This window comes from Gouania willdenowi, chromosome 17 (genome assembly GCF_900634775.1).
Source record: "Gouania willdenowi chromosome 17, fGouWil2.1, whole genome shotgun sequence".
Lineage (NCBI taxonomy): Eukaryota > Metazoa > Chordata > Actinopteri > Blenniiformes > Gobiesocidae > Gouania > Gouania willdenowi.
The window spans coordinates 36738997-36751231 of record NC_041060.1 but is presented as its reverse complement, the minus strand read 5'-3'; the positions used below and the strand labels follow the sequence as shown (position 1 = coordinate 36751231).

The 12235-nt window shown below is 46.0% G+C and overlaps 1 protein-coding gene across 5 annotated transcripts in view; it reads left to right on the top strand.

Annotated features, from left to right (window-relative positions):
- The window catches only part of LOC114478733 (dipeptidyl aminopeptidase-like protein 6), a 133846-nt gene that overhangs the window by 16216 nt on the left and 105395 nt on the right, over positions 1–12235 (top strand). Inside the window, exon 1 of one of the 5 annotated variants that reach the window (XM_028471933.1) lies at positions 10166–10341. The exons of the other annotated variants lie outside the window; for them this stretch is intronic. Within the exon in view, the coding sequence (XP_028327734.1) occupies positions 10300–10341 (42 nt within the window). The 5' untranslated portion in view covers positions 10166–10299. Of the gene's footprint in view, positions 1–10165; positions 10342–12235 lie in introns of those variants that run through there. 5 annotated transcript variants of the gene reach the window in all.

Here is a 12235-nt window from a genome sequence, read left to right as displayed (position 1 = left end):
CCGTTACCACGCTGCTTATAGTAGAGGATTCTTTTTTCACATGCTGAAAGCCGGGGTGCTTGGGCAATGTACACATCTTTATTTGAATATGTGTGTGGATGCCTGCTTGTGGACATGAAGAGGGGGGTGTGAGCCAAACTTCCCTTGAAATATGTCCTCTCCCAACCGTCCGGGGACCGTGCCTTGATGGTAGGGAGGATGGGCTGTGAGGAGCCCATGGATGCGCGCGTGAAAGCGTAACAGGTTGAGCTGGGGAACGAGGAACATCCAGCTGCATCACAGAGGGAGGGGAAAGCAAACAGGTTGTCCTCTCCTTCCTCCTTGTTTGCGTACGGCGAGAAGGCTGTGCCGGCGTAACAGCGGCCGCCGGCCAGCCTGGTGGATCGCGGAGCGGCCGGACATGGTGACTTAAACTGTGGACCCTGGGGAGCAGTTTGAGACGGTCTCTTCCGTGAGACGGAGGAGGGACCGGGGGCTTCCGTGGAAGACACAGACGGAGAGCTTTTATCATCTCTCTTTTCATTTCTGCAGCATCGCTGCACAAAAGCTAGGGCCGAATATCCCATCTGGGACCACCGGTGCATCAAGGATGTGGCTGTTTTCTGCGTCAGAAAACCTAGTGAGGTCGAGCCAACGCGCTCGTTCCTGAAGCACCATGTTGCTCATCACGCTACCCAAGGCCCGCACAGAGTGGTGCTGGGTGTGGAGACACACACCTGCTAGAGATGAAATTTCCTCCACTGTCGTTGGGTCCTGAGACTGAGCGAAATCCACACACAGTTCAGCTTGGTAAGCCGTGAGGAGGGAGAGGACATTTAGAGCTCTCACTGAGAGTGCTGCTGCAGCGTACGCCCTGCCCGATAGGTCTGACTGAAGACTGCCAGTCCCGGCCGGTAAGCATGGGTCTCCGGGGAGAACAGAACAGGCTGGCGAGGCAACTGGTGAGCCGCAGTCAGCAATTCCACTGTCGGCATTCTGAGCAGCCCAAGGCTCTCCATACCCTCACAGTTGAGGGTGAAGGTGCCTGTCACATGAGACTTTCCACTCAAAGGGGCGGTCCTTCCATGGACGCGCTACTTCCAGCAACAGCTCCGGCAAAACGGGGAGGGTTTGTCCCTGTGTGTCCTCGGGGGTGGGAAGCTTACTGACATAACGGGACCTAATGGGATGGCGCCACAGCGCACCTGCACAGCCCCACAGTGTCTAAGCTTGGGAGAGAGGAGGAAGGCGTGGAAGCCGCCTCCTCCGGAGAGGCGACAAAGGCAGCAGGCCACTGAGAGCCCCAGTTGAGGCCACGGGCAGCAGCAGAGTCCATAAGGGCCGTGTCCTCTTCACTCTCTGAGGCAGAAGCGCCGTGAGGAGGAAGAAGGAGGGCCCGGGTGGACATCAGACGCCCCAGCCTACGACGGAGGCTGCGTGCGTCGAACGCTGTGCAGCGAGCCCCAGTGCATCCCGTCCCCTCGGTGAGAGGAACCTCAGTTCCCATCGGCGCTTGAGGCAAGCAAGAAGAGCAGGTGGATTAGCTTTTGTGCTACCACATGACGGCTAACACAGGTGCTAGCAGGAATGCACGACAACGTGCGCCAGACGTCCGAGACATCGGGGACAGCGTTGACTCTGTTTTGAACGGCAGCTGGGTAGCTGGATTTTGGGGGCTCGGGTATTGTAGTACGGAGCTGGAACCAAGCCTTACACGGTGGTGAAGGCTCGGGAGAGAGACCCACGCTCTCCAGACCTGTGGGGCATTGAGAGCCGTGATCTGGGACAGCAGCAGATGTGCTAGGGTTCGTGAGCTCTGGCCGTGTGGCACAGAGCTAGCAGCGGGACTGTCACCGGGGTCGTACCGGAGCAAGAGGCCGCTCGACGACCGTGCACCGAAGTGGCATCGCTGGAGGAGAACCGACAGCAGGGGCTGGGCAGAGCAAGGTAAGTGCTGGTTGCTTCTCAACCTGTTGTGGTCCACGCAATGCGTTTTATACTTACCAGTGCACGGCGACTGGTAAACCAGTAGGAAAACGCCTGTGGACAGTTTAGCCAATAAGAATGTGAGATGTGCAAGAGATATTTGAAAGAGGAACTCTACATCCGCCCTCCCTTTAATAGTGGGTGGGAGTGTCCCCGGTGGATAAAAAGTTCTTTCCAGCCAATCAGGGCTTGGCAGATTGAGAAAAGTGCTTCTGAGGGCTACAGGGAGTGTGTATCCCATAGTGAGACATCTCACAAAATATTATGAAACAACTCTTTATTTGAGTCAGTTGGGACTTAAACTTTTTAATTCTAAGGTTCATTAAAGCTATGATACCAGTTTATTAATGTATTAATAACTGAACCATTGACACACACACATCAAAGAACACACACACACAGGCTGAGTCATCCCAGCAATGCTCTATCAGTGATATTTGATTCCAGGGTGAACGACCACATGATGACATCACTGACACATAAAGTCTGCTGGAGGCGGAGCTTCCTATGTCTGTTTTATCTTATTATTATTATTTAGCTTATTATTCATCATAGAAAGCGTTTTTGCAGACTTACAAAGTCCTTCTTTTATATTGAAACCAAACACTACATTTCTTTGAAAGATTTAGGTTATATAGAAAATCAAATGTTGGACTAAACATAATGATGACTTATTTGATGTGAACCTTTTATCCCTGACCAATATAAAACTCACACTGTGTTCCATTACAGTCCATCAGTAGCTCTACCACAGCATCATAAATCAGCCTCACTCTGTTTATCCATCCAAATATATTAGAACACAGAACATCCAGCCTCTAACAGGGATTTTGTCAACATGTTCAGGTAGATCATATTAACCATGATCCCATCACAGTTTTTAATGTCAGAAGAACAATCATTAAACACGGGACGTGATGTTAAATCATCTTTTCTGCCTAAAGATGGTAGTCAACATGAGGTTTACTATGTGATAATAGCGTGGGACCTGTGTCTCAGATATGGAAAGGACACATCATCAGTAGTGTTCCTTGAATCAGGGGGTGTTTCTGCCTTCTTGACACTAGACACCCTCATCAAAGGTGGCCAGCTACAGGGTGATCAAACCTGAGCTTACGTCCCATCACTGTTTCTCACTTATTCCTATCTGCAGCGTTAGGCCACCTCACGCTCTGTTTATTGATCTCTTGTTTTGATGTTCTGTTCTTGGATCTCTTCTTTTGAAGTTCTGCACTTTGATCTCTTTGAGGTTTTATGTGACTGCGTGGAGTCCTCCACTGGCATTTCTTCAGTTCTACCATCCTTCAATCAACTGATTTGATTGGCTGCTTTGTAAGAAATACTGTTCAATGTGTCTCTTTCTTTGGTGGATTCTCAGGCCCTAAGCAATGTAATTTTTCCCAAACACTGGGAATTACAATATTAATTACATCATCAATTAGAAAAGTTGCTTCTGAAATAATCATTGAGCACGAGCTCTAAAAATGAAACTCTGGACATTAACACCATTTTATCTGTTTGTAGGAAACACACGTAAAGACGTTTGATACTTCAATTGCTTTAATATTGACATTGTTAGAAATGTTTGTTGCATTGCATTGTGGGATGTGGATTCCTGTAGACAGATGCATAGAAGTGTTTTTACTTCATTCTTACTGTGAGTCAACCAATCACTGACATCACAAGAATACAATAAATCACAGTAAGAATGTCAATAAGAGTGTTTACAGCAGAAATCAAAACTAATGTTCGAGTGACAATTATTTTATTTTCAATCAAATTATTTTTGATTTATTGATGTAATAGGTCTACATTATGTCTTCATCTGAAATAAAACTATTGTTTCCAGAAGCCTTAAATGTTAAATCCCTTTTTAGCTTTTTCTATAAATTTGTTTCGCAGTGAAGAAAACTTTAGGTTATGTATATAACCCAGGTTCTATGAGTAATATAAGTGAGATGTCTCACTATGGGATGCAACCTCTGTCTGCATTCCTCAGAAGCATTTTTTAAAATCTAATCCTGATTGGCCTGTGAAGTGTGTCCGTCCACTAGGGGGAGACCCACCTCCTATAAAAGGAGGACACTGACAGACAAAATAAGCACCTCTTCTCCTCGATTGAGCAGGAAGGATAGTCTGGTGAGACATCTCACTCATATTACTCATAGAACCAGAGTTATATACATAACATAACATACATAAAGTTCTATTTCTTAATATTTTGTGAGATGTCTCACTATGGGATATGGAAACTCCCGCAGTGCAGACATGCTTATCAAGTGGTACCAGCCTCAAGGGCAGAAGTCTGATCACATCAGGACAGTAAACGTCCAGCATGTAAAAGCGAACAAACGTGAGGGGCGAGGTCCAACTCGCCGCTGCACAGATGTCCTGAACAGACACTCCCCTAAACAAAGCCCAGGATGTGACAAGACCATGAGTGGAGTGTGTACGCAGACCCGTATTCGGCTGCAGGCCCTGACATGAGTAAGCCAAAAGAATAGCCTCCACCACCCAGTGTGACAGGCATTGCTTAGTAACAGGCTTCCCCTTGTGGGGATTGGCCCAGGGGTCCATTGACATATCCATATAAGTGCAGATCGCACAAACTGGACATAACACATTCAGCCGCTGCTCACCCTGTGAGGCAGAAAAGACCAAAAGGTTAATGGGAGAACACAAGCCCACAACTTTTGGCACAAAGGCCGGGTTGGGTCCCAGGATGATCCTCGCATCATCTGGGAAAAGCTGAGCGCACAACGTCTGAACCAAGAGCGCATGGATGTCACTGACCCTCTTGGTCGAGCCCAGAGCCAGTAACAAGACAGCCTTAAAAGAGGTGAACTTCAGGCCCGCCTCCTCCAGTGGTTCGAAAGGAGGACGTTTAAGTCCGTCCAAAACCACAGCCAGATCTCATGGTGGTACCAGTGGTCTGGACATGGGGAGGAGCCTACGTGTTCCCTTCATAAACCGGCAGATGAACGGGTGCTGACTGGCCGACTTATGCCCAAAGCCAACGTGACAGTCGCCGATCGCCGCCAAATACACTTTCACAGTGGAAAAGGCTTTGTTTTTGTCAATCAGGTCCTGCAGAAATGATAAAATCACTCCCACCGGGCACTGCAAAGGGAAGTGGTTCCTCTGAAGGCACCACCCCCAAACAACCTCCACCTAGAGTCATAAAGAGGCCTAGTGGAGGGGGTTTGAGTACTCTGTATGGTGGGGATCACTCAGGGGCCAAGCCCACAGTGCCAGACGGTCTAGACGCTGGTGGAAAACTGCACCCCTCCCCTGTGACAGCAGGTCTCTGCGCAGCATAATGGGCCCACAGATGCCGCACCACCTACGGGTGCAGCATCCATTCCCCCTTGAAGCGCCTGGATAACAGGTCGGCGCCCACGTTCATGATTCCCGGGACATGCGATGCCAAACACTCTACAGGATCAGTCTGCGTGCCAGTGACAGCAACCGACGTGAGCATAACCTGCCCTGACGGTTGATGTATGCCACCGCTATGGTGTTTTTGGTCCTCAGATCACCAGGCCATGATGTCCCCTGAGAGACGGACGGAAGTGGGTCAGTGAGAGGAACACTGCTGACAGTTCCAAGTAATTTATGTGAGCGCGCTGGAGGATCGCATCCAAGCGACTCCTCACAGACTCGCCCTCGGGGGTCTCACCCCAGCCTGTCAGGCTGGCTTCTGTGGAGACAACCCTCCTGGACGGAACGATGCCCATAGGCACCTTGTCCGCCAAATACGCATCTTTGAGTCGACAGAGGTGAATCAATCGGCCTGTCACACCACACTAGAAAGGAATGCGCAAGCATCTTGAAGTTGTATTTCCTGAGGTTTATGTTCAGGGCCCGCAGGTTCAGGATGGGATGGATCCCATTGTTACCTTCTGTAACACACGGGCCGACTCTCCGTGGGTCCGAGAGTGATTAATGCCGGTGAAACGGGGAAGGATTGACGCAAACTGCAGCCTGTAACCCTTTGATATCGTCCGTAATACCCAAGGCAGAGCCCAAGCACTTTCCATCCCTCCATCCTCAGGGAGATAGAGGTGAAGCTCTCTGGTGTACCCACTAAAAGAGAGGAGCCATACAAAGAGCGATAGCACCCTCTCCTGGAGGCAGACCGTAAGCGAATGGGGAGCCCAAAAGTGGCATGACGGTACCCCCTCTCAGCGGCCGCCAGCGCAGCCCGAGCACACACTGCTCACTCCAGGGGACAGGGTGATGACGGAGTAACTGCTAGTCCTGACCAGGAGGGGGCTGGAGCCTCCCTGCGAGGGCGAATAACGGGACCCATCATCACTCTGCTTATAGTGGCAGACATTGCTTTCACATGATGCGCCCCTGGCCTTTGACTTAGGGGCGCAAGCGATGAACACATCACTCTGTATTGAACATGTGTGAGAGACATGCAGGAGGGAGCCTTGGCAGAAGGGAGGACGGGGCGTGAACAGCCCGAGAATGCACAGGTGAAAGCAAATGGGACAAAGCTGGAAAACGAGGGAACGTCAGTTTTGTCATCAGAGGAGAATGCAGTCGTTTTCTTCCTCCTTGTCTGTGTGCACTGAGCAGGCTGTGCTGGAGCAGCAGGAGCCGCTGGAGCTGCAGAGATACCGGGCAAGGTAAGCAGACCTCGTCGAGGCTCTGGCGGGGCCGGCTGGGGAACCGAAGGTCTCGCGGCTTTAAACTGCCGGCCCAGGAGAGGAGGCTGAGGAAAAGCCCTTTGTTGAGCCGGTGAAGACGTGAGCGGAGGTTTCCTGGGGAGACAGAGGCAGAGAGCCTCATCGTTTCTCTTTTTCTCCTAGCAGCGCTGCTGCATGGAGGACAAAGCGGAGCCGAAAATCCCCTGGGGAGCAACGGGCATCCAGGATGTCGCTCTTTTCTGCGTCAGTTTAGCTTGCTCCTGAACAACCATGTTGCTCGTCACCTTTCCTATAGCCTGCACGGAGCAGCGTTGGGTGCAGAGTCACACGTTAAGCTGGCAAAAAAAACGAGAGATGGCTGAGAGGAGAAGAGGTTAAATGGTGCACGTCTGTCCTCTTTTTATAGAAGGTGGGTCTCCTCCTAGCGGATGGATGGGCTTCATCGGCCAATCAGGATTGGAAGATTGAAATAAATGCTTCTGAGGAATGCAGACAGACGTTGCATCTCATAGTGAGACATTTCACAAAATATGATGAAATAGAATGGAGTGGGATATAGAGTTTTAATCATAAATTCAGAACAATTATATCAATGACAGGAGCTCGGCTATTTTTTCAAGAATGTCTGCCAGTTATAGCGCAACGCTTCTTCTTCTTCTTCTTCTTCTTCTTCTTCTTCTTCTTCTTCTTCTTCTTCCCTCAGATTGTTCTGTCTCTAAATGAATCAGCAAAAATAACTTTTGATTTCTTGAAATCTCTTCGACAGTCTTTAAAGAGAAGACTTGTAATCATGTTTCTGAGAATATTAAAACACACCCACAAAGTCATGTGAAAACTAAATGCTAAAGTCTTGGAGAGTTGATAGCATGTCTTCATTCTGCGTATTTTGGGTTTTTGTTGCTAACATTGAAGATGCTGTTTGCTGTAGCAGCGTCAGTGAGTGGAGTTCCTTTGTAAAAACTACTAAATGATCTAAAAAACTATTAAATGATGTAAAAACTCCTAAATGATGTAAAAAACAACTAAATTATCTAAAAAGCTACTAAATAGTGTAAAAAGCTGCTAAATGATATAAAAAGCTAATAAATGATCTAAAAAAAAATGTTAAATCATCTAAAAAGCTGCTAAATTATCTTAAAAGCAGATAAATTATGTAAAAACTACTAAATGATGTAAAAAGCTACTAAATTATCTAAAAAGCTGCTAAATGATGTAAAAAAGAAAATATTCTTCATATGAATGTGTTTTATTAGACATAAATTTACCAATAAGGACATGGGAGAACACTGAGAGTTCCAGGGGTCACAGTGGGGTGACAGTCACCCCAGTGGTATCTGTCATTGTGTCTTTGGGCAAGGCACTTCACCCACATTGTCTAGTATGAATGTAGCGTATGAGTGAGTGTTGGTGGTGGTGGGAGGGGCCTATGGTTCCCTATGGCAGCCTCGCCTCTGTCAGTCTGCCCCAGGGCAGCTGTGGCTCCAACAGTAGCTTACCACCACTAAGTGTGGAGTGAAAGAATGATGCCTTAATTTTGTGAAGCGACTTTGAGTGTCTATGATAAAGCACAATATAAAATTGATATTATTAATATTTAGAAGATTTTAGGACATATTTGTTAAAACAGTGGAGCATCACTTTAAGGCTGATTTGGTTTGTGTTGGTGTCCTTATTGCGGTCGTTGGGGTTTCATCTTTTCTGTGGGAATGAATGATAGCCTAGCTTCCTGTACAGGCTGTACACTACTTTACTTTCATATGTTTCAGGGTAAAAATATGTATTAGTGTTTAAGCCTCTTACTGTAACCTTTGACATGTGGTCCCATCAGGAGTTTGTGTTGTTGTGTGAATGAATCTAAATGTGCATCCAGGGTCTAGTTTCCTTTTCTTTTGAACCAAAGATGAGTTTCTGTTGTCACGTCTCTGAGGAGGAGCTGCTGCTGTAATCAACACTTTTATACAGGCTGTTTCTCATGCATCCCCAGTCCGTCTCCTCTGTGGTGTGTGCAAAGTCAAAGGCAAGGCATGTTTACATAGAACATTTTATACACAATGTGCTTTACATGATTAAAAAGCATTGAACACATTCATATCAGCAGTAAAAGTTTAAAAAATCAGCAGTAGAAACTTTAAATCAACAATAAATCTAATCACTTTAGATCATGTGTCAAACTCATGGCCCGTTCAGTCCGAAGGAGAAAGTGATGACAGAGAAAACATCAATCATTGTGAAAATGAAACTTAACAATATTTGCAGTTGCTCAGTTTTTCCGGTGCTTACTGTATAATAGGATTGCAGTCATTTTGAATGTTAAACTGTTGAAAAAAAACCCTCGAAATTCATACAAAATGTTAAATTTTTTCTCAAATTATGACATAATATTTCACTTAATTAAATAGAAATTGGTCACAAAATCCAGTAAATGTAGTGTAGATCCTGTTGGGACTGATATCTGACACTGATGGGATATTGTCGGTTTCTTACATATTTAGTATTTTATGTGTACGTAGAAGTGTAAACTTTGGAACAATAATGTTGAAATTACTCGTTTTCCAACATAAAATCTGTGGCTCACTTGAGATCAAACTGCTCCTTATTTGGCCCCTGAACTAGAATGAGTTTGAGGCCCCTGGTTTAAACGTTTATGTTGTGTTCAGTAATGTTGGTGTGGAGATGATTTCCTTTGGTTGGGACAGTGGCTGGAGCCGTGCGTGTGTGCAGTGCTAACCTGTGCTAAATGATGCTAAATGATGCTAAATGATGCTAAATGATGCTGCTAATTGCTCAGGTAAGTGCTTTAGCTGTGAGAGTGTTGGATCTTCTCCATTGTGCAGATGGGCCTGCACTAAGTGAGCTAGGCTTGTGTTAGCTTAGTTTGATGGAGCATCACATCAGGACATGTTAGCATGAGTCTGCAAAGTTAGGGACCAAGGGTTCAGGTTCTGTTTCAGCACTTTGTGGGTTTTTCTACAGCTACAGTTGTCCAAAAGTAGGAGTCCTCCTTGTGATCCATGTGATCCTTGTGATCCTTGTGATCCATGTGATCCTTGTGATCCTTGTGATCCATGTGATCCATGTGATCCATGTGATCCTTGTGATCCTTGTGATCCTTGTGATCCATGATCCATGTGATCGTTCTGATCCATGTGATCCATGTGATCCATGTGATCCTTGTGATCCATGATCCATGTGATCCATCTGATCCATGTGATCCATGTGATCCTTGTGATCCTTGTGATCCATGATCCATGTGATCCATCTGATCCATGTGATCCATGTGATCCATGTGATCCTTGTGATCCTTGTGATCCATGTGATCCATGTGATCCTTGTGATCCTTGTGATCCATGATCCATGTGATCCATCTGATCCATGTGATCCATGTGATCCTTGTGATCCATGTGATCCATGTGATCCATGTGATCCATTTGATCCATGTGATCCATGTGATCCTTGTGATCCATGTGATCCATGTGATCCAGAGGAAGGTGTAACAGGTTGGCAGTAAGTGCTCCACTGTTGGCCACACACTCAGCTCTGCCAGGGGCATCAAAGCTAATGCGTGCAGAGAGGAAGCTAATGCTGGGATGCTGACTGAGGGATTCTGCTCACACAGAGCTGAGGTGTGTCTCTCCCAGCCTTTTCATCTCCATCTCTAACTCAGTCTTTCATCACCATGAGAACACACAAGCTGTCTCGGGTGGAGAGGCTGTGGAAGGTGAGTGCTGCCTGTTTTTATTTCACAGAACCACGTTTATCTGTCAAACAAGCTCAAATATTCTCAGATTATAGTGTAAAGTACCTACTGTACAAAGTTTGATCTCCTTTATCTAAAAACTGGTGAATGATGTAATAAGTGGAGGTGAAGATGATGGTGCACAGATGGAATAGTGGTAGAGTCTGAAGGTGTGATCACTTCTATCAGTGTTAATAAGTCCCACTGATGGAGGTCAGAGCATCTCCAAGTCTGTGTGAAATATTGATAATAAGCTGGAAATCTAACATCTTTATGGTCATCATCATCATCATCATCATCATCATCATCACACAATGATTGACAGAATGAGGTGGAACCATCGTCCAGATGAAAGTATGAAAGTAATAATTATGTCAGTGAGTAAAGAGCTGTAACGTGTCTGATAGGACGTGTCACACCCTGCATCATTGGATCAGAGCCATGTGACCCATCACTGTGTCTAGTACAACACACCCACCACATAAAACAGAAATAAGTTAGAGAATACAATTCACTTCAAATATGTAGAAAACATTCAACCACTCACAGCTGATTTGTCCTGTTTTCAGGGTTCACCCTGGGCCCTAGGTGGTAGTACTACAGTCATTATTTACTACCTGTCCATGGAAATGCACCCTGATGCTCTGACAAACAGAAAGTGTTCATTGTCCATAGCTCAACTTTACCCCGAGAAACTGTGATCTTGTCGAACAGCTGCGTGATGACTTGTTTGTGTCCTGAAGTTTCTGATTCAGTTGGGACGAGGTTGGGGGTGGTTTGGATTCTTTGAGTTGTGCAGGTCAACAGGTCACAGATTTCACAGGAGAATGTTTTCATCTGAAAAAGTCTTTAACAGGCCATTTTTATTAATTCACTTAGTTGATACAGTTTAATTTGGTTGCTGTAATGTAACTAGGGTATTTAATTACAAAGGTCCCCAACTGTAACTGTAAAAGTGAAAGTTTCTGAAATAAAACTACAAACAAGTTGTCATCAGTGTAAAAAACAAAGCTGCAGCCTCAACAAACTCAAACCCTGGAGCAGTCATGTGACTAATCAATCAACATTTCTAGTTGAGAAAGATTATTAATACTCTGACAACTAAGTCCTGCTGACCTCGTCACTTTAGAACTCCCCAGTCCGTCACTGTCTGTAGAGCCAAGACAGCAGCCCCTCCCCCCGCTACAGCTGCAGCGGAGGGCTGTACACTTCCTAAACGTACCGGGGCAAAATTAAAGCTGTTCTTGAATAACTTTACATTCTGGGTGAACTCATCCTTTAGTAAGTCCACAAGTTGATCATTTAAACTGTAAAAGTGGTGCTGTCTACGATATGGAGAAGAAGTGATCAGCGCTCTCTCTCCCCTGTCAGCGGCTCCACACACACACACACACTGAGTCTGTTCTCTGGTCATCACGTCACTAGAGCGATGAAGTGATGGAGTGACCAAAAAGCACATTATATTGAAGTGACTGCTGTCACTACAGTCGCATTCAATCATGAGGTCCCTTAGATTACAAACCCCTAAAAGTAATGCAATAACAAAGATAAAAAAAACAACTTTAGCTTTACTTCACTAATTTTGGCTCTCAAAGATTTATACATTTCAACGTTTTCCGTGCCAGTGGCACTTGCTTGTGCAGCACACGCCCTATGCTGTGAAAATTCCTGGTGAGAACCCTGGTCGTAGGCTAACAACGCTCTGTCATGGCTGGTATTCTGTTCACAAGGCTCCGCCCATTTTTCCCTGAATCTCTTCAGACACCCACGGTACCAGGAAACAATGTTCTCCTACTCTGACCACTGCTCTGTCTTGTTGGACTCTCTTTAAAATGTTCCTTTCCAAATGTGTGCTAATGTGATCAGAAAGCTTAAA